The 26,232-nt window shown below is 33.0% G+C and overlaps 1 protein-coding gene across 8 annotated transcripts in view; it reads right to left on the reverse strand.

Annotated features, from left to right (window-relative positions):
• Nucleotides 1-17,742: 17,742 nt before the first annotated feature.
• The window catches only part of LOC106880179 (uncharacterized), an 82,696-nt gene continuing 74,206 nt past the window's right edge, over nt 17,743-26,232 (reverse strand). For all 8 annotated transcript variants that reach the window (XM_014930027.3, XM_014930025.3, XM_014930026.3 and 5 more), the window contains 3 exons: nt 24,706-25,007; nt 24,017-24,043; nt 17,743-19,721 (listed from right to left, as the gene is read on the reverse strand). In XM_014930027.3, coding sequence (XP_014785513.1) covers nt 18,613-19,721; nt 24,017-24,043; nt 24,706-24,994 — 1,425 coding nt within the window. In that variant the 5' untranslated portion in view covers nt 24,995-25,007 and the 3' untranslated portion in view covers nt 17,743-18,612. The remainder of the gene's footprint in view (nt 19,722-24,016; nt 24,044-24,705; nt 25,008-26,232) is intronic.

Below are 26,232 nucleotides of genomic sequence, written 5' to 3' on the forward strand. Positions count from 1 at the left end.
CAATTATTAATAAGAGTTGAAATTAATGCATGCAAAATTTTACAGCTCTGGCATCGTCAGCCTATGAACTTTTAAGTGACCCTCGTATTGCCGGTTGTGGTGTATAACTTGTCAAAATATTACTATCTGTTTCACAAAGATCATTGCGCTTAGACAATACTGATGAAGCTTCAGACACGCTGGCTGGATGTACAGAACCTGTTTTATGCTGAACGTATGTATAAGCATTAGGTGGCCAGAGAAAACTGAAGAATTACATTTTCTAAATGGAAAAAAAAAAAAGAGTTATTTCCCATGGATTGTTGTATGTGAGTCCAGAGATGGACGCAACGTATTGTCAGAGTGAATATCTGCGCAGGAAGGTAGCAGCATCCGAATATGTTGCTTTTTGTGTTCAAGAAATGTGAATTTTTTTTAGAAGGAAGTGTGGTTATAAGCACAGACATAGCTGAGTGGTAAGAAGTTTGCTTCCCAACCACATGGTTTCAGGTTCAGTTCCACTGTGTGTTACCTTGGGCAAGTGTCTTTGTAGCCTTGGATTGATCTAATCCTTGTGAGTGGATTTGGTAGACAAAAACTGAAAAAGCCTGTCATATATTTACATGTAACAAAAACAAAACCTCCTGAAATAAAATTTAAGAAAGAAAAGTCGGAAATATATTTGTCTTTTAATTATTTTTAAAATTTATTTTCCAAATCAATATGAAAAGATCTGTTATAAAGCAAAGCCCCAAAAATCATAAATTCCATCAATTGTGTTTTCATTGAAAACAAGCATTGCACACATTGAATTGTTCAACACCGATGCCAGTTCTGTTTTTTAATTTTTTAAATTTTTTTCCCTAAATTTTCGTTTGTTATGCACACACAATTTACTTGTGCAATTTATAAATATATGTGTGAGCATTTAAATGTATGCCTAACAATATTTCATAGCAACAAAAAATCAATAGTAATCATATATTAATCATAATAATGGTTTGAAATTTTGCCACAGGGGCAGCCATTTTGTGGGGGAAGGGATGTGTCGATTACATCGACCCCAGTGTTTAACTGGTACTTAATTTATCAACCCCAAAAGGATGAAAGGCAAAGTCGACCTTGATGGAATTTGAACTCAGAACATAAGGACAAACGAAATGCCGCTAAACATTTTGCCTGGCGTGCTAACAGTTCTGCCAGCTCGCTACCTTAATAATAATAATAATGATAATAATCAGAATAATAGTAATTTTTCACATACACAAAGTTTAATGTCAAGATGAGAGCAAAGTCGTTTAAATCTACACAAGTACCCATGTAGGCACTTTACATTATCAATACTGTGTGATTTGAAGTCAGAGTATAAAGGGACATAACTGAATACCTCTCAGTATCCTGCCTAATGTTCTAGTGAGTCTGTCAATCTGCTGCCCTCCCCCCATTAAGTAATGACAATAGGGATGATGATGATCATGATGATGGTTATGATGGTTAATATTATGAAGATGATGATGAAGATTAACACAGACACAAGGTGACAGACAATTCTGTGGAGGAGGGAGGACTATCGCTGCTTAGATCAACTGCATCTCAACACTTGAGTGGTACTTTATTTTATCAAACCCCGAGAGGATGAAAGACAAAAGTCATCCCAGGTGAGATTCGAACTTACAGTATATAAAGAAATGTAACCTGATACAATATGTGTCATTTTGTCTGGTATTCTGTTTCTACCAACCTCAGCCTTTTGGAAAATTAACAATAAGATGATGATGATAATAATAATAATAATAATCCTTTCTACTAAAGGCACAAGACCTGAAATTTGTGGGGAGGGGACTAGTTGATCACATCGACCCCAGTGTTTCACAGGTACTTAATTTATCGACCCCGAAAGGATGAAGGGCAAAGTCAACCTCAGCGGAATTTGAACTCAGAACATAGTGACAAGATGAAATACCACTAAGCATCTCGTGCTAATGATTCTGCCAGCTCACTGCCTTAATAATAATAATAATAATAATAATAATGATAATAATAATAATAATGATCCTTTCTACTAAAGGCACAAGGCCTGAAAGTTTTGGGGTGGGGGGGCACTACTTGATTACATTGACCCAGTGTTTCACTGGTACTTAATTTATCGACCCCAAAAGGATGAAAGGCAAAGTCAACCTAGGCGGGATTTGAACTCAGAACATAAAGACGGACGAAATGTTGCTAAGCATTTTGCCAGGCATGCTAACAGTTCTGCCAGCTCCCCACCATAATAATAATAATAATAATGTTTCAAGTTTAGGCTCAAGCCCAGCAATCCTGACGGGGGTGCGGTTAGTCAGTACCATCAATCCCAGTACTTGACCTTAAAATGACCAAAGTTGACCAACAGGATTTTAAACTCAAAATGTTAAGTGCTGGAATAAATAATGCCAAGCATTTTCTCAATGCTCTTACAATTCTATGAGCCTTGCAACCCTAATAAAAATAGCAATAATAATCAGTTCTACTATAGGTACAAAGCTTGAATTTTTCAAGTTTAAAGGGTCTAGTTGATTGCATCAACCCCCAGTGCTCAACTGGTATGTATTCTATCATACCTGAAAGGATGAAAGGTAAAGTTGACCTCGGTGGAATTTGATCTCAGAATGTAAGAAATGTCAAGAGAAAATTCATGAAGCATTTTGTCTGGCATGCTAGCAGTTCTGCTGGCTTGCCCATCATAATAATAACAACAATAATGATAAAACATTTTGAACAGGCATGAAACATCAGGTTTACTCGGTTGGAGAAATAGAATAATTGAAGCAGTTGTGCTTGTTAACTTTAAAAAAATTTTTAATTTGTGTAACATCTATGACAACAAGAATATTTTTTTAAAATTTTTCTTTTTACTTTTATACAAAGATATGAAGCCTGAGATTTTTTTTAATGATAATAAGTATGTATGGGGGGGTGGGAGAATGAGAGGTCGTGATCATCATGCCTCTCCAGAGAAGATTACTAATGTAAGTGAAGCAAAATGGCTTCAATTCAGAATTGAAATCACATCACAGACTTCGCTCGCTAAAAACATATTGTCACAGCATTACAAACAAAATAATTACACAGGAGGCAAGTAAAATCATATATATATATATATATGTCGAAACGCCGGTGTTAAAACGGGGGTAGCTGATGAAGTAGAATGTTCTCTATGTGGCTTGCGTGTTTTCTCGTCTACGTTTTGTTTGCAATGTCCTGTACCCAGATATGCACCTATACATACAGGTGGATGTCGGTATGCACATACCTGTACGTATTTATGCATATACTCATTTACTATTTGTTTATATATATATATATATATATATATATTAATATTGAGAGAGAGAGAGATATGCATATATATATCTGTGATTGTGTGTGTGTGTATGTATGTATGTATGTAAATCTTGAATTCAAGAAAGGAACAGAAAACAGAAGAGAAATGATTAGATAATCCAAATCAAAAGATTTGAACTAAAATTCTCATGATGTCTAAAATGTCAAGTGAACAAGCTTGGTTAAACTATATCAATAAATAATAATAATTCTTTCTGTCATAGGTACAAAACCTAAAATCTTGGGAGAAAGGGCTTTTTGGTTATGTCATCCGCAGTACTTAACTGGTACTTATTTTATCAATTCTAAAATGATAAAAGGCAAAATCTACCTCAGTGGAACTTGAACTCAGAGTAAAGAGACAGTTGAAAAGCTGCTAAACATTTTGTTTGCTGTGCTAACAATTCTGCCAGCTCATTACCTTAATGATAATGAGCTTATTTTTATACAATGCTTTATATATAACTCATTCGTTTCTGAGATCAGCTTAAGGTCAATCACCTCTGCAGCTCCATTGACCCGAAAACCTGAGAGACAATCACCAAGGATCACACAAAGGGGTAGCATGTCATCATCAAGAGAATGAACCAGATGGAAATTAACAGATGTCGAGAAGCAGAGGTCAGAGGTCAAAAACGCAAAGAGCGACTCACATTTCCTTGTCCCCAACCAACCGTCTCTTGAGATAAATGCCTCCCCAAATCTTCTATACTGCTCTTGGCCTGAAGAGCCACCTCAGGCATTGGGTCCCTTTGCACTCATTAAGATGAAGAGGCTTAGTCACTTGCTACAGATTAACTATGAGTTATGATTAATACTAATGACTACAACTCACTGGTAGAGGTTAAAAAAAAAAAATGAACAGAAAGCAGTCATAAATCAAGTACAGAAAAGAAGGAGAGAATCCAAAAGTACATACACTGTACATAGAATAAAACAGGATCTATCTATCTATCTATCTATCTATCTATATATATATATATATATATATATATATATATATATATATATATACTTACAAATTAAAAGGGTAAAGGATTATCAATTTATTAATTCAATCCAGAAACGCGTCTACAGTTAACCTTCGGAATGGTTAGTTTTCATTGTTTTTTCTTCTTGTTTTTGCCTTTGTGAGTTACAAGTGATGCTATCTGTGGGATTCTCAGCTTTTTTAGCTGCTATTTCTGAACTTCGGTATACGGTGAAGCAAATATTTGCTGATCCCTTAATTATGTTTATATATATATATATATATATATATATATATATATATATATATAGAGAGAGAGAGAGAGAGAGAGAGAGAGAGGTGTTGATGGGTGGAAAGGATAAATGTTTAGTTAGTTCCATTATTCACTGCCATTTCTGAATGTGAGAATCTTTAATCATAAGTCACTCTATTCAACAACTCCTTTCATGAATAAATGAAAACAAGCAAAAGTGAAAGTGAAAACCTTGAAAACTCTTCAGTATAATGTGAAATACATGAGATAATGCCACATGTCTGGGAAACAACAAATCAAAACAAAGCCAATAAACAATACAAAATTGATAAAACAAACAAACAAAAATGGATAGTGATTAGTGTGTCATGAGAGACAAAATCCGACATTTCAGGTAGATTTGACGGAGAGGATATATATATATATAAAAAAAAAAAACAAAAGCAGCAGTAGATATAATTTTTAAGTCTATTTTTCAGAATAAAAGAAGAAAGTAAAAATAGTTACGATAAAGGAGTCAAAATGAAAATTATAAGAAGTTTATGTTAAGTGCAAATTGGAATAGATACAGGTAAAATAAAGGTGAGTTACATTTAATATATATATATATATATACATATATATATATATATATTTGTTCTGAAATTCTTTGATTCCTCTTAGCCATCATGGCTGAGTTAATGCTGACACAATACCTATACATATTATATATATATATATATATATATATATATATATATATATATATATATATATATATGAAGGAATTTTGTGAAACAACTTATTCAAATGATTGAATGATTTTAATTTACTCAAATGCATTTCTTTGAATAATCTTAATTTACTGAAAAGTATTTCTTTTGCATAATGTTAATTTAGTAAAATAGATTTCTTAAAATAATTATAATTGTCTCAAAAGTATTGCTTTGAATATCCTTCAGTTGAGGTTACATTTTATCTGTCACTCAGTTTAACACCACCACCTTGCGGTCTATAGTAGACTAAATACACTGTTGCAAACATTTGAACCAAATCTCCATTTTGAATGTAACTGCCTTCCATCTTCAGCAGTCTCAGCAGCTCTTAATATTACAGGCACAGCCCTTCCTCTTCATCCGATGTATTAAAAATAGAAGAAAAAAGATATTTAAAAGTATATTTTTCAATAATTTCAATTTATGCAACTGATTTCTTTAATTGGTCTTAATATCATTAAATGTTTTTCTTTAACACACAAACGTATTTCTTGGAATAATCTTACACTCAAATTCATTCTTTGATTCCCAAGACTGTGTTAATAAACCACTGAATAACATTGATTAATTTTTGTACTGAAAGTTTTGTAAGCCAGTTTTGAAAATTCAGGACATTTGATTTGCTAAGAAATAATCCACTTTATTGTTAAATACCTGAAGATCCAGTGTATCTACAGATGAAACTCATATGAATAAGAGGTTGACTTGACCAAAATAAAATATCAGTAATCTCTAGCATGGTACAGAGTAATTTTTCCAACTTTAAATCCTAAATGTGTGTGTGTGTGTATGTATGCATATATGTATGTATGTATGTATATCATCATCATCATCATCATCGTTTAACGATGATGATGATATATATATATATATATATATATATATATATATATATATATCAAATCATTTATGCAATTGATTCTTGTGGCTGTTTGTGAAAGCTTTGAATATATCACATGACATAAGTGCCACCAAAGCACCTGTTGGAAAATGATTTGAGAGAGAGAGAGAGAGAGAGAGAGAGAGAGAGAGAGAAAGAGAGAGTATGTGTGTGTGTGAGAGAGAGAGAGAGAGAGAGAGAGAGAGAGAGAGATGTCTTGACAGATGTGTGGATGAAAGTTAAAAATAAGAGTAGTGAAGGGAAAATGCCTCAAAAATAGTAGTTAAACATTTCTCATTCTTCAGGAACCTCATGAAGGAATATTATTCAGCTTGGAACCATTGATGAAATACAGGTAACTATCAATAGACGTAAAGTGTTTGTAAAGAATGTATAAGTTAACTAGTGGGACAGAGTATGTTTTGTGTCTTTTACAATTTGTTTATTAAGCAAGCTATTCCCTAATAATAACTGGGGGCATTTAAAAAAAAATGTTGAAGATTGGATCCATTGGAGTGTTGTTGATTAACATATTGGGAATGCTTAACAAGTGGAAGGTACCTCTATTGAGCTGAGGGAACCTTTGTGTAATTACTCAATGTAGTGGAAATAACAGGCAAATATGCCCCAAACTTCAGTCTCTTGTCTTATTAACAAAAGGGATACATTAGATTGTGTGGTACTGGATGCATTACCTGAGAGTAAAAAGTGGGGCTGGTTATAGCTGGAATGCTTTGGATTGTTAGTCTACTTGAACAGAGCTGACTTGGGGTTAAACTAGAGCAACGGTGATAGTGGGATGATATAGGTAATAATTGTAATTGATTGTTCTTTCATATTTTATAATTTATATGGTTAATTCATTAAGCTGAAGGCTTTATGCATTCAATTATTTTAGCTAGAATAAGAAAATAAATACTGTTATGGGTTACTCTATATTTTTGTAGAATGTAAATTTATTATTCTTATACAAAAATGTCGTTGACAGGGCCTTTGAAGTTTTGGTCAGTTAAGCTATTGTCAATTTGATGATGGTTTAACTAGCTGAAACTTCGAATTTACTGTCAACAACGCTCTTGTTATTTTAAATATGTATTTTCAACTCTTTTCTTTTGTTTATTCATTGTATATTTTGCAATTATTATTTTTCTCTGTAGTTAAATTGTTATTTAAAACGCACACATACATACATTTGTGCACAGAGAACAAGCATATAGTTTCATGCACACACTTAAACCAGCCAAACACAAGTTAACAAGGAAGCCTTTACATGGTCGTTTAATATGCTAAAAATAACAGTCAAATCTCCCTCAAAACCATCATACCATCTAAAAAAAGGACATGTTGGATAAATGTAATCAAGAAAACATAAAAAAAAAGAGTTGTCATAACTGGAACACCACTGACCACCGATCTATTTAATGAAATGTTGACCCAAAACAACAGCAACAGTGAAACCGCTGTGCAGTCCTTCAGCCTATAAGAAATAGCAGCCAAATTTCTCTTTCAAATCACACTCTGGTACTCTATAACTTTCAGTGGGGTAAAACATTAAAAAAAAAAATGAATAGAAAGTTATTTCCCTTAGGCTTTCCTAAGGGAAATAATAATAATAATTTCTAACATTGGGGGGGGGGGGGGGGGCAATTTGCTGGGGTTAAAGTATCATTGATTATAACAACTGTAGTTGATACATATTTCTTTTCATTATTAATAATCAGCAGAAATTACAGTGACTTCCGGGCCAAAAGTTTTGTGCATTTGGTAAGTGCCAAAGAACGAAATGCTCAACCCTTGAGTCACTCTGTAACTTCTGCTAATTATTAACTATATATATGTGTGTATGTTTGTGTGTGCGTATGTATGAATGTATGTACATTTATGTATGTATGTATGTATGTATGTATGTATGTATGTATATATTGCATATGTGTTAGGATTGCTAGAACAAACAGGATAAGCAGAACTTAATACATGATATATATTTTTTTGTTATTTTTAGTTAGCAGAAAGTTATCAAATGAATTAAGGAATGTAATTTTCATGAATGGCAGTTACCAATTTGTTACGTAGCATGCATGACGTTCTCAGCTCTTAAGTCAATGTTGCAACCGTCAACCAACTAAAATAATAAAAAAATACATATATCCTACACATACACTTATACAGACATATGTTAACACACACACACACACACACACACACACATATATATATATATATATATATATATATATATATATATATATGTACATATAGCTAAATACACATAAGTTAGACAGAGGAGCTGGGCCAACACCCGTCACCCTTGCAAGCTCTACCAGACAAAAGAAGTTGCAAATTTTATTTTTAAAAATCCCCACAAAACTAGAAAAATCCAGGTCCATTGGAATGGTGTTTAAGGCTTCTGGCTTAAACAAGCAAGTTTTGGCTTATGATTGTAAAAGTGAAATGTAACAATAAAAAATTTTTGTACTATGAATATGCAGAGAGAGAGAAACAATTTGTACAGTTTTGAAGAGGAAGGATTGGAGAAAAGGTGTGTAGAGCATAGAGGACCTGAAAGAAGAGACTCTGGTGAGATACACTGGAATGGTAAGAGAAGGACAGATAAATGTGTTGAATGGCACTCAGTTTTTCTATTTATTCTAGTTTCAAATGATTAGAGGCTGTAATAATAAAGGTTTCAAATTTTGGCACAAGGCCAGCAAGTTCAGGGGAGGGGATAAGTTGATTATATCGACCCCAGTGCTCAAAACTGGTACTTACTTTATTGACCCTGAAAAGATGATAGGCAAAGTTGACCTTGGTGGAATTTGAACTCAGAATGTTAAGAAGGACGAAATGCTGCTAAGCATTTTGCCTAACGTGCTAACGATTCTGCCAGCTTACCACCTTAGAGGCCGTTAAAATAATAATAGAAGGAGCAGTAAGTGGAAGACTAAGGTTTGCAATCATTTGGTTTTGTAGGGGAATGATTTAGTGAAGGATATTTGATGCAGTACTATCTTTGAATAGTTTTTACAGAGATAATTAACATCATATAAAATATTTTACATGAATTAATACATTCTATCACATTTAAGTAGAACATATTTTCATTGGTATGATTAAATAAATATTTTAGTATTGAATAAATTTCGCAAATGTCATTTACACACCAAAGAACTATATAAAAATAATTTAATGAATGAGCAGTTATAAATTGAAAATCATTTACTTTCAAAGCCATGGTTAAGTGTGCAAGACGAATTAGTTATTCCATTGTACATTTGCTTTAGCATTATCTGTAAATCATTAAAGTAAAATCATTGCTTTTCAGTTGGACAAAAAATTTCAGAATTGATAATTCCTAATTTATCATGAAAATAAATGAAAATACAATTAATCTGCAGAGTTTAATTATATAGTGACAATTAAAATCAAAGTTCTTTATTATAAATATAATATTGATTTCTAGCATAGGCACCACAAGGTCTCAGTAGGTTATATTGACTCCAGTACATGACTAGTATTTTATTGACCTCAGAAGAATAGAAGGCAAAGTTGATCCTGGTAGAATGTGAACTCAAAACATAAATAGTTTTCGTCCACCCATCTCCATCAATTAAAAATATATCAGTGAAATAAAAATTTAAGCCACAACTAAATCTAAGCTATTGCTAGTTATCTCTTAATAAACACAAATAAATCTCCTATTGATACTATTTATCTCATAATATTGATTCATATCAACTGGCGCAGGGCCACACATTTTTGTAAGGAAGGGGTAGGGGGTGACAAATTGAACCTAGTACTTTACCACCACTTTATTTTATCATCCCACCTCCATCACAGACGGATGAAAAGTAAAGTGATTTTTTTTTACTTCAGGATATAAAGGGACATAACTAAATACTGCCTAGGCATTTTCTCAGCTCTCTTACAATCCACTATTCTCCTCCTTTACACAACAATAATTATACAGGAAATATATGCAATATATATATATATATATATTGCATGTTCATATGTACATCATATATTACATCAACCTTATTTTCACAAGCCTGAAAGGATGAAAGTTAAAGCTAACTGGCAGAATTTAAACTCAGAACATAAAGGCAGACAAACTGCCACTAAGCTTTTCACCTAGTGTGCTAATGATTCTAGAAATTTGTCACCTTCACTGAGTTATATATTAACAAGAGTAGTAAATGGACATGCAGTATTAAAGTTTTGTTGCCAAAGTAAGGTAAATGGAAGCAGAGCCAAATGGAGACATGGCATCTCCTGCACAAAATCTGCATCCACTGAAACTGACTCTGTACCTGTCAAAACCTGAAATATATTGGTACCAGAGAAATCTGGAGGAAATGTATACCTTGTGAAGAGAGGAAGAATGCTAGTGAAGAATTTATAAAGGCAGCTGAAGCAATGAAACAATCTAATACTGAACTTATCATAAAAATCAACAGTACAAAGACTATAAAATACTGGTTAGGAACAGGAAGTCAAAATCCAAGAGATGTCTGGGTAGTGATTTGCTTTAGATGTAGCAGGGACATGATAGGACACCACCATTTGGTACAGTCACAGGCTTGGAAGAAATCAAATGATAGGAGAGAAAGGCTCAACAAAATCGACCACATCCTACACCTATGCAGTCAATGTCATTGACTCTTCAATGCAAGAATTAGTTTACAGAGTCATCAACACCATCACCATAGAGGAAGTTTTCAGCAAAGAAGAAACTAAATTCTTGGATATGAGATAAAGCTGATGACAACAAGTAAGTAGAGGGTAAGAAACTCAATATTGAGTATTTAGTGCAAACAATATGTATTGAAAAGGAGCAGTGGAATCTCTGTTAGAGTGAGTGAGATCCAAGTTTTTAGCTAGTGTAGGCACAGGCATGGGTGTAGATGTAGGTGTGGCCGCATGGTAAAAACTTTGCTTCCTAACCACATGGTTTCAGGTTCACTCTCATGGCATGGCACCTTGGACAACTGACTTCTACCACAGCCCCAGGCCGACTAAACCTTGTGAGTGTATTTGGTAGATAGAAACTGAAATAAGTATGCATGTGTGTATGCAGGTGTATATTACTGTCACCTTGGCTTGACATCATGATAGTTGTAAACAAGTTTCACTGTTATGCAAGTGGTGTCCATTTCCAATCTTCCATGAAAACATACTGGGTCATGAGGAACTATTTGCTTGGAAATAAGTGAAAGCTGGCAACAGGAAGGCGGCTTGCCATAACGAAATCAGCCTTAACAAATTCCATCTGACTTATGCCAGTATGGAAAAGTGGATGTTAAAACGAGGATGATGATGACTAAATGAGCAGGAGAAGGTAATCAGTAACTGCTTGCATGAAATGATGTCAATGAATTTTACTCAGATGGATTGCTTGACATTGTTGATAGTTTTCCTTTTTGTATTACCTCAGTGACCAAATAAGGGCAAAAAAATAGATGAAGTGAACATATAGCTAGAGTAATAAAGAGGGGAAAGGAGTGCAGAGACTTGTTCACCATACAAAAGCAGATTATATGAACCATGTACATGAAGTGTGAAGTTATATGTTCACACTTTATGGTGAATGAGGGACAGATATTGAAAACGTGAAGCCCAGTAGAGGTTGAGGAAAAATGAGTCAGGTATGACTCCTTGGGTGTATAATTTTAACCTTCTGCCTAAAAGGTAGTTCTGAGAGGGGGAAAGTGGGCAGGCATTAAAACATCAAGGGAGATGACTGAGCTGGTGTTTAGACTAACAGTGGAACATACAGGGATATAAAAAGACCATGGGAGAAGAGATACATCTAAATATCAAGATGTGACACATTAATAGGATGTTACAGGATAAAGAGGAATGATATAAGTCATAAATGTAGACTCATCCTACCTATAATCAGCAGAGAAAACACTAAATGATAATAATGGGGACACACACACACACTCATAGGTACATTTGTGTTATCAGCACTGTTTTGTCATTGAAGACTTGGTCTTTGAATTCCATTGTTAGATTCTTAGTAATAACATCTGTTCAGATTTTCCTTTAAGGGCAGTCAGACCTCATAGTATAAAAATAATTTTTATTTAATGTCAGAATGTGAAGAATAGAATACAGTTGAGAAGTGTCAGCTAATTAACACATATAGACACATATGCATATATATGTACATATTCACATACATTTCTATTATCACGTAAGCATTTATATATACATATGAATTCATACACAATATTTATATACATACATTACACACACACACACAGTCACGTACATATAGACATACACGCAAGTAAACGTATAAAGTAGTTATCATTTAAACTCTGCAAAAAACTATCCACCCCTATGAATTCAAATTCCACCCTTTTCTCCTTGCTTTCACCTTCTTTCCTTATGAGGGAAGATGTAAGGTTACAGACCTACCTTTACAGTTTTGTATGAAAAGCTTGTCTGACAAAATAGTGACACCGAAATATGACTCCCCTCTCCCATTGTTGTTTAGTTTGTCTTGGTTGCTAAGAGAGAAGAAACAGTCATTTTCATCTCTGCTATAAAAACAAAAATAAATTTAAAAAAACAAAATAAAAATTCTGCATTCAGTCACTGCTGTAGAATATACCCTTGCTGTGTTGAAATTGTGAATATATTCTCATTATATTGTATTCGTAAATATATCCATATTATTATTGAAAGAAGCCTTCAAAAGCAGAGATTAATACATTCTATACTATTCAGAGACAAATTAGGTTTCAGAGAAGTGATTGGACAACAACTATACTTCATGGAAAGGTGATAACAGACAATGATTTGAGAAGCCCTAACTGAAAAAGAGCTTCTTCCTTTGTTTTTTTGTTTTGAATTTGAACAAATTATTTTACTCAGTCTAACAACCAGATGAGATTCTATTGATACATCCAAGTGTTGGTACATAATTAATTATATGAAAGTGAAATAGCAGAAACTAAAAGATATGCAAAAGACCCACGCATATAAAATTACAGTTGATATTTCCAACCATCTCAGAGAGAGTTGGAAGCTTGTCACACAAGAAAATCATCACATCTATGTTTGGTGAGGCACTTGGCTATAATCTAAAGACATTCTGAAACACCAGATATCCTTCTGTTGACTGAAATTATTGGTACAAATAACCTATAGCTCCAGTTACATGATGCAAGCTACTAACTGCTTAAGGACATTTCTTAGTTTATCAACTATAGATATTTGACAAGAATGACTTTCAAGTTTGAGGTCTGTTAGAATTACATAGTTTATATATATTATATATTTGAGCGTGATCATTACCAGTGTTGCCTCACTGGCCCTTGTGCCGGTGGCATGTAAAAACACCCACTACACTCTCGGAGTGGTTGGCGTTAGGAAGGGCATCCAGCTGTAGAAACTCTGCCAGATCAGACTGGAGCCTGGTGCAACCATCTGGTTCGCCAGTCCTCAGTCAAACCGTCCAACCCATGCTAGCATGGAAAGCGGACGTTAAACGATGATGATGATGATATTACTAACTAAATATCTACTTTTAATAAGCTGTTTTCTTGTAACCAAGAAAATTATGAAAGAGAAATGGCAGGCTCTAAAGAATTTCTCAAAACTATAAAAGTTTAAAAGTTCAAAATAAGCACCTGCAAATAAACATGACATGAAGGTGTTTGATGGAGAGATGGAAGTCATTTATGGAATGTTACTATTTGAGCCAATTTTGTTTCTGTTAGAGCATTCCTTGTCAGAGAATCAGTGGCAGGATATTTCAGCTCCTCTTATTCAATGGATTTCCAAGTAACAAATTCTCTTCCTCAAAATTTGATTTCTGAGCAAACACTAAGAGAATAATCAGACCATTTAGTGACAGCTTTCAAGTAAGTTCTAAAGCGAAGAGACCAGTTCTAATAAGGCAACTGAACATTTTCAAACTCATTGGAAAATGGACACTGAACCACAAGGCATCAAGAAATGTTACTAGAACCACTCCCTCCTCCTCTCTTTCACTCTAAAAACATGCATATATAATTCGATTAGAGGTTATGTTAACCTCATGAAGGGATGGTTTCATCCAACGAAATATGGGTTCAATACTTAGTATTTTGGGGGAATTAATTTCCTTAAAATAATAGGTATATGAATAAAAACATAGTTTATATTCATATAAAAGAAGAAAAAGAAAATGGAGATTGCGAAGGTAATAATTGTTTATTATTAACAGCAAATTAATCATCCCTAGGGATAATGATTAATTTGCTGTTAATAATAAATTATTAACTTCCCCACCTTCATTTTCTTTTTCTTCTTATATATATATATATATATATATATATATATATATATATATATATGATCGATATGGCCAGTTACCCGATGTTTCACAGCTATAATGATTGTTAATGAGATTATTTGCCCCTTTGGAGACAATTTGTACTTGAATGCAACAGGAACCCCATAACATTGAAATTCCACTGGTCAAGATCTTCATATTCATACATGTACCTGTATTTTTTTTTAATAAATTAATATCTTCAAATTGGTAAACTGAGAAAAAATCTGGCTAGTCAAATCAAAATCTAGTGTTAAAATTTCAATTACCAAATCATACACATTTTCAATGAAAGAATGTCAGTCTCAGTGTGTAAGAAGGCATAACTCCACAGACTTTTCTTATAAGCAGGTGGTATACACCATTATATTTTACAACTGTTTTTTGGCTTACCTTGCTTCAAACAAGATGCACACAAAATACATTTAAATAGATTATAAAATTTCATTGCAAATTTAGAAAGAAAACAAAATCACCTTTCAATCAATTCAATACTCACTCACACACACACGACTGAAGACTACATGTTTTAGTGAAAATTTTTAGCAGCAGACATTTAGGTTAGTAACAGTTTTAAGTGACTTATCAAATGGTTCATAAGAACTTGCAATCCTTTCTGCTCACTCCTATTACTTCAATGATACTCAAATAATTGTTACAGTCAAGGTTTATCTCTACTGGAAATACTGTGTCATCATGTTTTATTTATGTAAAAATAACTAAAATCACTTAGAAATTTCTCTATTGTTTTAGGTGTAATTGGTGTCTCTAGTGAGCATAAAAAGTGCAGATGCACTGAGAAAGATATCTTTCTCATATTCTTTTGTATGGAATGTGAGATGTGAGTCTAGCAACAGAAGAATTTATGACTGAAGGTCATAAACTGTTAAACACAAAGTGTTCTCTCTAAGGGAAATATAGAGACTTGCAAATCTTCATGAAACCTCAACATTGTAGAGTTGGTTTTTATGAGAATGGAAGACAGCTGCATTCCAGAAATCTTACACTATATACCTGTTGTAAAGAGCGAGATCTGTTGAGAGACCTATTTGGGATATATATTACCTGTAATTTTGGATTTTTATCCCTATTATATATATATATATTTTTATCCCTATATATATAACCCATGCTAGCATGGAAAGCGGACGTTAAACGATGATGATGATGATATATATATATATACATACACACACACTCACATATAAAAATATACATATAGACATACAAACATACATAACTTCACATACACACAGTGACAGAGGTAGTATTAGTACCAAGAGGTAATATTTATCCCCCCTTAAATGTAGACGTTCTATAAAACTATAGTTTGTTCCAACAGAACATCCACATTTAAGTGGGGGATAAATATTACCTATATATATATATATATATATATATATATATATATATGCATGTACTTTCATATATATACAAACACATGTATATGATGGTTAAAACTTGATTTCAAGTAATGCCATTGCTTGGTTATTCTCTGTAAACATGTATGACATGGATGTAGCTTTTCAATTCTGCTTGGAGCCTGATGTGACAATGATGGGTGGCTCTTCCAACAGGTGTTCAGAGAGCTTACCACCCAAGCTGGCACATGCCTTCATTCCATTATAGAAGTTTCTAGTCTGTGTTTTGCCTTCCTCAGTTACAACCAGTTGCAGTACATAACACATAATAGAAATGTTAAAAAAAAATCAAGCAATGCTTGTGCCTGAAGCTTTTTAAAGTGAGAAAAGGTACATACATACATCATACCTAAATACATACATATACATAAATAAAAACACATTTATGTACACCCACATGTTTGTATCAAATACTGTCAGACTCCATGTATAACAAACTATGTTGAAAACTGCCATCAACTGAGATTATCCAAACAATTAACAGACAAGAACTCCCTGTGACCTCTCAAATCTAAAAACAATGAGTAAGTTGGAAAGTTAACTCAAAGAAGACTAGTCGAACACAATTTTTGGAGAATACAGACAATGTAGATTGGAGTGAACCTGGTCTTTAAAGACAATGAGTGAAAGCAACAGATGTGTTTCGGGCTTATGAGATCTCAACAGCAAAGCGAATTCTACTCAGTTAACAAGGTTTTGATTTATATATATAAATAATGGTACGAGACTGAGTATTACCATTTTGGTTGATAACTGATGAAAAATTAGGGACTCTCTGTGTCTGTCCCCCATCCAGTTGTACACTCAGTAAATGTATATGTTTTCTTTATGTCGTTTATTTACAAGCTAATGCCTTGTGAGCGAATTTGTTAAACAGAAATTGTGTGGTGGTGCATATCTTTGTTTTTGTCCCACCTCCATATGACAACTGATATTGGTTTATTTACTTTCCACTAACTTAGCAATTTGGCAAATAAGACCAACAGAATAAGTACCAAACTTTAAGAATGGTACTGCAATAGATTTATCAAAACCCTTCAAGGTGGTGGCCCAGCATGGCTACAGTCCAATGACTGAAAAAAGATAAAAAAGATATAGAAACAAAGGGAATATAATTTTCAGTTCGTTATATTACACACATGTGTGCATTTATATATAAGGATATGTACCATATATTTAGTATACTAATACTCCCAAGCTACTTACATCTCAGTCATATTGTTAATATTTGTTATCAGTATCACTACATTCTATCTCCATATTTATATAAATTGATCAGGCTTAGTCTTGCCATCTGGGTAGAATATACTTCACTGAGGAGGTCGAACAAGACCGAAACATGTCTGTTTTCACAAGTTAGCTTTCAAGATCAGATCTTCTCCAATGTGCATGTTTATGGTGTTGAAAAATTATTGCTGTTGTCTCCCTTCTTCTTAAGATATTTTTTTTAAATACTCCCAGACGAGGATTCTTGTCTAGTAATTGCATGGCTAATCACATATATTTAGCTTTATATGGTTTTACACAATCAGAATTATAATTAAACTAACTTCAGTCAAAATAATTACCAATCAGTGTGCAAACTAAAACAATCGATTATAAAATGATAGTAAAAGATTACTGTTTGTCATTCATAAAATATGTAATTTTTATTATATATTTCTAATCTATTTCCAAAATGTGGTTGGGACTTTTTCTCCCTTAACGAGTATTTTAAAGAGCTTTGTAGCAATTATTTTGTAGAGGAAGTTAAAGTCAATTATTTTGCCTCTATAAGAGATAAAAGACGATATTACTTATTCATTTTATTTTATTTTTATTCGTTGGGAGAAATATATATATTTTTAATTGTTATCATTAAATATTTGCTATAACAAAATATGAGTGGGTTTCTTGCGAATATAATGATTGATATCTACGAGGCCAAAATTATCAGACAATATTATTTGCGAATTAGGAGAGTGGCATTTTTATGTTCCAGAAAAATAAATAGAAATAAAGTTTCTCATACCCAAACATCTTTCACAAAATATTTAAAATAATAATAACAAAAACAATTTGGCATTAATTATAAATTATTTCGTTTGTTATTTGTGCTGTTATTTCTTTACTTAAAGGTAGATAACTTTTGTGAGCTTAAGTCAAAAGTGGGCGTTTCCTTTCCCTGACAAAATCTTCAAAATAAAAATTGTAAAACTATCTTGCTAAGTAAGCCAAGAGAAGTTTCTCTATAAATAATGGAATAGCTGGTATTTTACAGGCTTACTAATTCATAAATTTGCTCGGTTAAAAGAAAGTTTTTTCCCCTTTTTTTTCATGATATAAATTGAACAATTTAAAATAAGCTTTTGGTAGCACAGTATTTGCGTTTTAAAACTCATTCTAACCTAGAAATATACTAAGTAGAACTAACAAAGCCTTTTGTAATGCTTGACATTAAATATGTTCAAACAAAAACAAAAACAAAAAAAAAAACGAAAAACATAAAACTTCACTAACTTATAAATTTTAAGTTGAAAATTTTATAAATATAATGATGTGTTTTGTTCCGAAATATGTTAGCAGATATAAGATACAAAAATGTTTCAATAATTTAATGTCGAAGAGCACCAAAACATAGTCACTCAGTGGAATTACTATCCATTTTTCATTGGTCAGCATTTCAACCAAGCTCTTCTTCAGCTTGGCTGAATTCACTATCATCTATAATAGTGGAAAGACGCAACTCTTTGGCATCAACAGCATTTAACACCTGCATGTTGACCAACCGTTGCTCAATATCACGGGTTAGCTTGCCAGTTGAATAATCTGACTGCAATTGTTTTAATTGATCTTTTGTCATACAAATATTCATTACAACTAACGTGTCTCTTCGAAGCGCACTCATAACAAGTGTTCCTCGATCTTGTTCGAAATATTTTATTAGGTTTGTATAGTGTGAGTTTCCAGCACTATCAAAGAGGACATAAAACCTGTGAGCCTTCTCATCCAAAACCTCTCCGTCGCCACGCCATTCTTCTGCCAATTCAACTTTCCTAGATATCGATCTCCCTTGCTCCAGTGACATGAACATACCTTGTTTAGCAGGGGAAGGCCCAGGGAACATACTGTTTTTGCTTGAGGCAATACTATTCGAATCTCTCCTGTAGCCTTGAATCAAAACGGAATTACCAGAGTGTCGACTTTTTAAAGATTCAGGAGAGGAATAATGACTTTCATTCAAGGAATTTTTGTAATGAACAATATCAGTAATATTAGGATTCTCATTTCTGTGACTTTTGCTAGACTTTCTGTTCAGATAATATTTGCCATTTAGCGATGCCCTTTCCTCATGCCACTTAATGCGAGTAGATGGAGAGCTGGTCACTACATTGGTATATCGTGAAATGTCTGGAGGAGTAACTTGCTGTGTCCGATCTCGACGATTTGGAACATTATGCTTCTTTTGTTTGGGGTCTTTTTTACGACGGAATAGGCTTGGGAAGCAGATGCACCAGCATCTCTTCGGTTTGATGATATCGTCATCATCTTCATGACTGTAAGCATACTCTTTGATGAGATGTGGTTGAATATTTGCTCCCTCCTCAGGCGACTCTAATAATGTCATATTCTCATAAGAACAGTGACGTCGTCGACTTGGAGAGAAGCTGATTTCGACACTGTGTGTTCCTGTGCTGCTACTAAGGTCTTCAACACTCACTCTATCCAAGAGTTCCATTTTTGGAACAAGTGCCTTAACAGCTTCCACCTGGATGCGTATAGCCACTTGACCTAGAATTGAAAACAAAGATAAATATTACAAATTTTAAAAAAAATTAATTAATGTCTTCAAAAGCATAATTACATTTAAAACAAGGACATAAAACTGATTTCCAACACATAAAAGTTATTTTATTTTCACAATACATATACACACACACACACACAACATTTATAAATGGGTAGATTTGTGGTTAGATTTCACAACTGATGACCTCACAGAAAAGATGTTGAACCATCAAAAATGAGTTGTGTAATATTGCACAGTAGACACATCCAACCTAATGTTGATATTAAATTAAATAGTTGAAAATAAAAACAACCTTTTAGAACTGAATAAGTAAGAAATATAAATCCCATATATATTACTGCTGTCAAAATAGTGACCATATTAGACTGCAATAGTGACCATATATTTTAGGACTTTCACATTGTATATTAGTATATACAACTTTCATATCCACCGAAATAAGTATTGCAGAGAAACAGAAAATATCAATTCTATTTTTTGGTGGATAATTAATATCATTATAGCAATGACCATGAAATTTAATTACACAGTCAAATGTTTAATGTTTGTTTCTTATAACTTCATATAATTGCATAATTTCTAAAAAAAGAAATTAAATTCTAGTATTCTGAACTGAAAACTTAGTGGCAATTTAGTTTTAGCATATTTAAATAAGCAACAAAGGAAAAAGTCACAGAAAAAGTTCAATAAATGACATTAGATAAAATATTTTAATCAATATCTTCAATATTTTTTTTCACTTGCATGTGAAAATATAATCTGTGTACAGGTTATGTATAACCAGTGAGTAAGTGATTTAAGCTAATACTTGTTTATTTGTATTATTTATTATTTATGATGTATAAATGAAATGTAACATTTTCCCTCTGTCCAAAATTGTGACTTTTTCCCCAGTGTGACTTCATTTCTGTTCACTATTCATTCAGGTCAGCGTGTTATTATAAGTTTCAATTTAATTTCGGTCACACAAACTTAGTGACACTAACAGGTTGCATACTAAGCCAGATGTTACATCTTAGTTTAATATTCAATAAACAATGATAATCAATAAAAAAAAAAAAATACAGATTTTACATTGTTGTTTATCAATATTATTTTATACAGTTTGGAAAAATTGATTTCTTTTATTAACAAAGCTTACAAGTAATGAATTAAAACTAAACCTGACAACTAAAACTTGGCTGTTTAGGTAAAACACCTACCAACTTAATTTTTTTTTTTATAATGGTAATATGGAATAAACCAATTATGTACTGACAACGACCATGCTCAAAAGGTGTTTTTTATGTGCCACCTGCATGGGAGCCAGTCAGGCAGCACTAGCAACGACCATGCTCGAACGTTGTTTTTCACATGCCACCAGCACATGTGCCAGTAAGGCGATGCTGGCAACGATCACGCTCGAATGTGCTTTTTATGTACCACCAGCACAAGAGCCAGTCAGTGGCCTGGCAACAATCATGCTCGGACGGTGCTTTTAACATTCCAGTGGCACAAGTGCCAATCAGGTGGTACTGTCATTAATCAATTATTGAAGTCCATTTCAACTGTCATTCAGTGGGTCCATTTCATTTTAAAGATGATTTGTGGGAGTTTGAGCTGCTATTTCTAGCAAGTTGAAAGATCATGTGGTGGCTCATTGGCTTGGGCTGTTTCTGTATAAATCAATGGTGTTACCCAATACTGGTTACTATACATAACATTAAACAATGGGTTTCATTGTTATAATATCAGGAGAATCAGTGCAGATTTATTAGCAGATAATTTCCAACAGTACTGCCTGATTGGCACTTGTGCCATTGGAACGCCCGGTCTGGGAATTGAAACCGCGATCCTATGACCGCGAGTCTGCTACCCTAACCACTGGGCCATTGTGCCTCCACTGTGTGTAGATAAACCACATGTAACAACAAAAGTAGAGCAGAATATCACTGGAAACATGGAAGTAAATGTATTAAATATACTAAACATGTATTAAACTTGCCACAGCTGACAAACAAATCACTGTCAAGGAACTGAAGAGTTCTGAATGTAAGTGTTCCATGCTCATGTCATTTAGTGTGTGTGTGTGTGTGTGTGTGTGTGTGTGTGCATGCGTGAAAGGTCTCTGTCAAGATTCTACACTAGGCTATTTTATTTACAATCAAGAAATCTGATAAACAAGAACCAAGGACATCGTATAGATTAATGATGTCAACAATAAAATGAGCAATGAAGGCCATGGAAAAAAGGCACTGTACAGCCTTGATATAATCACCTTCATCAAATAAGTCAGAAAAACAACTGACACCAGCCAGCATGCAATGGATATATCATTTTGAGCTGATTTTTTGCTTACAAGCACTGTTAATAGTCAATGTTAGTAGTCAGCCAAAGCAGATAAAAAGACAGTGATTATTTCATGCTGTAAAAGTCAGTTATTGTTTTGTGGATAACTAACATCATTAAGGGAATGACTATGAAATTTAATTTCGCAGCGAAAGTGTTAAAAATTATAGTTTAGATATATAATAAAAATGATTCGAATAAAATATTTCTTTTCTCTTGATAAATTTAGACACAACTTTCTAACTTTCTGGCAAGAAATTTAGGACTTTATGTTTTAAAATGAGTGAATATTGTTTGTAGACAAGTTTAGTTTAAGCAACTAGAATTTGTTTAAATGAAATTGTCATGAAACACAATTCAGTTCAGTAGGGCAAATCTGATATCTTAATCTAAATAATAATCTCTAATTATTATGACTAAATTAAGATAATTATCTTTGTTTTTTGGTTTTCATAACTTGTATTTGTGTCAAAGTCTGTTTTTTTAATTAAAAATGTGAACTTGTGTAGTGAAATATAAGAGCATTTCTCTTGATAGACATGAGATCATATTTTGCTAATGTAATGAAAGGCAGAAGTCTGGATTATGCACTCAATCTTTACTTTTATTCTTTTTATTATTTACCCCCCTCTCCCTTCTTTAATTTTTATATTTTTAACATTTAAGAATCGGAATCTTTAAGAATTATTTTCAAAATTTCTTCTTTTATTTCATGGTTATTTTCAATAGTCAGCTCACAAATGGAAATATTGGACAATTTAACTCCTAGCAGTGTTGTACAATTTTTCAGACACCTCTCGTATATATATATATATATATATATATATATATATGTACATATACCTGGATGTTAATCTGAACCTTGTTACTAGCCTATACAGTATGTATTATAAACCCAACAATAATTTAAAATATATCAACTTTCATAGTAACCATCCTGAAGCGATCACAAGAACTTTGGTTGATAATATTTTGAGATGGGTTTCTTATTTATTCTCTAATGAGGAAATCTTTAATAATATTGTTGAATAGACATAATGATGCCCTTAAAAAAAGCAGGGATACTGGAATAGAATTGCATATTGTAATAAGAATGGGAACTCCAATAAATCTTATTATAGTAATGGAAAATTGGTTGACAATGAAGTGAGTGGATCTAATAGTAGAAATGAATCCAATTGTATATTGGATTATACAATTGGATTATATAAAAGTAGTATATATGAATGATCGTATATTTGTATATATATATGTATTTGTATAAATGGGTATATGTTGTTTGTATTTATATCTGATGCTATATATATGTCGTTATGCATATGTATGTGTGTGTACAAGTATGTGTATGTATGTCTCTATATTTATATGTATATTTGTTGAACTTTGTTTTATAAGTTAAACCATATACTTAATATACTTATATATATATAAATCACAGATTTCAACATGTTACACCTTCATCAGCAGAGACTACATTGTCCAATGTATACTGCATTTTTTTCAGGTGGAAGAGTGAGTTGTGTGAAGTGCACATGAACTTTAATGGAGAGCCAGTAGCTGACCAGAGATGAAACACAATTGATTCTATGGATGAAACATAGCCTTTGGAATAAGGCGTTAGGTATTTACAATACTAAAAATCTGAAAGAAATTCATACAACCATGATGCTAGTCTACTGATAGAGAACAGGAATAGAGACATTTGCTGAGTAGCAGCATGGCAAGTTTTAACCTTAAACTTCTCTCTCTCTCTCTCTCTCTTTCTCTTTCTATGTAATCAATTAATCAATAGAAATCTGTAAAATACTAATAGCAGGATATTGGAGGGAAAGAAATCTTGGATTATGTGAAACATGCCATGAGTCAGTTGAAGTAGGATATAGAAGATGAAGAAGAAGGATAAAGAAGAAGGATAAAGAAGACGAGTGCTTTGAAGTTAGTGGCTTACCTTTATATCGGTCTCTTTGCAAATAACCTGAAAATTATAAAAGGAAGTGAAAAACGGTTTGATACAACAATTCAGAGAAAATATTCTAACAAGATTTTCTAAGTGCTCAACAATTGTTGTCAATGTTATGACCAGTCAGTGCCTATGGTTAATTTCTCAATTGGAAGAAGTTTTACTGGTTGCTTGATCTACAAGAAATAGCAGCTAAATCACTCTCAAATCTCATCTTATCATCTTCAGAAAAGAAAGAGTATATTAACTAATGTAATCTTAGATAATCCTTTTGATACCAATCTGCCAGGTTCAGTCCCACTGCAAGGCACCTTGGGCAAGTGTCTTCTACTATAGCCTCGGGCCGACCAAAGCCTTGTGAGTGGATTTGGTAGACGGAAACTGAAAGAAGCCCGTCGTATATATGTATATATATATGTGTGTGTGTGTGTGTATGTGTTTGTGTGTCTGTATGTGTCCCCCTAGCATTGCTTGACAACCGATGCTGATGTGTTTATGTCCCCGTAACTTAGCGGTTCGGCAAAAAAAGACTGATAGAATAAGTACTAGGCTTACAAAGAATAAGTCCTGGGGTCGATTTGCTCGACTAAAGGCGGTGCTCCAGCATGGCCGCAGTCAAATGACTGAAACAAGTAAAAGAGTAAAATAAATAAATGTAAGAAAGGTATCCCGTTTACCTGTACCATGGACGGGTTTAATTCTTTTGGTGTAGTCTAGAGAGCTTGCTAAGTCAAGCTGCCCGGATTGTCGTAGAGCATTAATAAAGAGGGCCATCGCATTGCTACTGTGAAGGCCCTCCAAGTGCTGCAGCAGAGCTTGGTTCCGCAGAGGCATATCTTTTTCTTCGTTAATATCATTGTAGGTTTCTTTACTGATGACACCATGCTGGAGCAGGTAATCAAACACTGGCTCAGAGTCAAGGTTTTCTATAAGATCTTCGCGATTACTGAGCTTTTCAGCCACCATAGCCTTTCATCACCTACATTTTAGAAAGAAGAAAAGAAAAAAAAAAACAAAAACAAAAAAGCAAAAAAAAAAAAAAAAAAAAAAAAAAGAAAACATGCGGATAAGATTACTGAATTGTCTGGCATACAAATCAACATAGTATGTCATATAAATATTGAAATGTCATCATTATCTTCCCAAATCCTGCTGCCTTTGACATGGAATTTTTGGCCCTACCATTTCTGGCTGTAAATTTTGGTTTGAATAATTTGACTTGGATATCAGAAGAACTAGTATAATTCTTCTGACTATTAATCTCAACTTCAGAAATGGAAAAATGTTCAATACATACATTAACGCTATATTTTTTCTATTGTAAATTTATTAACAGCTTAGGTGTCATATAGGAATATAAATCACTGGTAATTTATTTTGTGAAGCTCAGAATGATGATTGAGAAAGTTGACTTCAGCAGAGTTTGAATTCAGAATGTAACGTACCATAAACTAAATACTCTTAGCCAATGCTCTAATGATTCTGCCAATTAGCTGGCAGAATTAGTAGAAGACCTAGCAAAATATATTCTGGTATTTGGTTACTTATCTTTATATTCTGAGTTTAAATCTCATCCATGTCCCTTCACCTTTCATTATTTCAAGGTTGAAAGGTACCAGGTTCAAAGTAATCAGCTGAAACTATTGTGGCAGTAACCCAGCATGGCCACAGTCTAATGACTAAAACCGATAATAGAGGATATGATAGAACTTGACTGGACTCAAGCTATGATTCTGTATTTCCAAATTAGTTTCAAAATATTTAGTAATTAGTTTAGAAATAAAGATTCCTAGCCTACATCTAGAATGGTACTACATACATATGCAAGAATAAGACATCTGATGGCAATCAGACATTAAAGAAACAGACCAAAACATAAAATAGATGTAAATATTGAAAAATATCTAATCTCTGAAGAAGAGGTTAACTGTCCCAAACATCATAATCTTATTAACTACTAATCAGAGACATCTCCTTGAAAGCTTTTGTAAAAGGGTTTTAATCTAAAATATCAGGAGTAATTAGATATTTCTAAATTAACATTTCAGTATCTTTGTCATTGTTATTTTTTATATTTAATGTTCTATCTGTATTGCTTTCTTTGATAACACACTTTCTATATATTCCACAATGTTTCAATCAAACTGCAATACTCTTCAATTTACAACATGTAATATTTTAAAAGAATTAAAAAATGATGGATA

The sequence above is a fragment of the Octopus bimaculoides genome, chromosome 12 (assembly GCF_046866305.1).
Source record: "Octopus bimaculoides isolate indiv1 chromosome 12, ASM4686630v1, whole genome shotgun sequence".
Taxonomy (NCBI): Eukaryota; Metazoa; Mollusca; class Cephalopoda; order Octopoda; family Octopodidae; genus Octopus; species Octopus bimaculoides.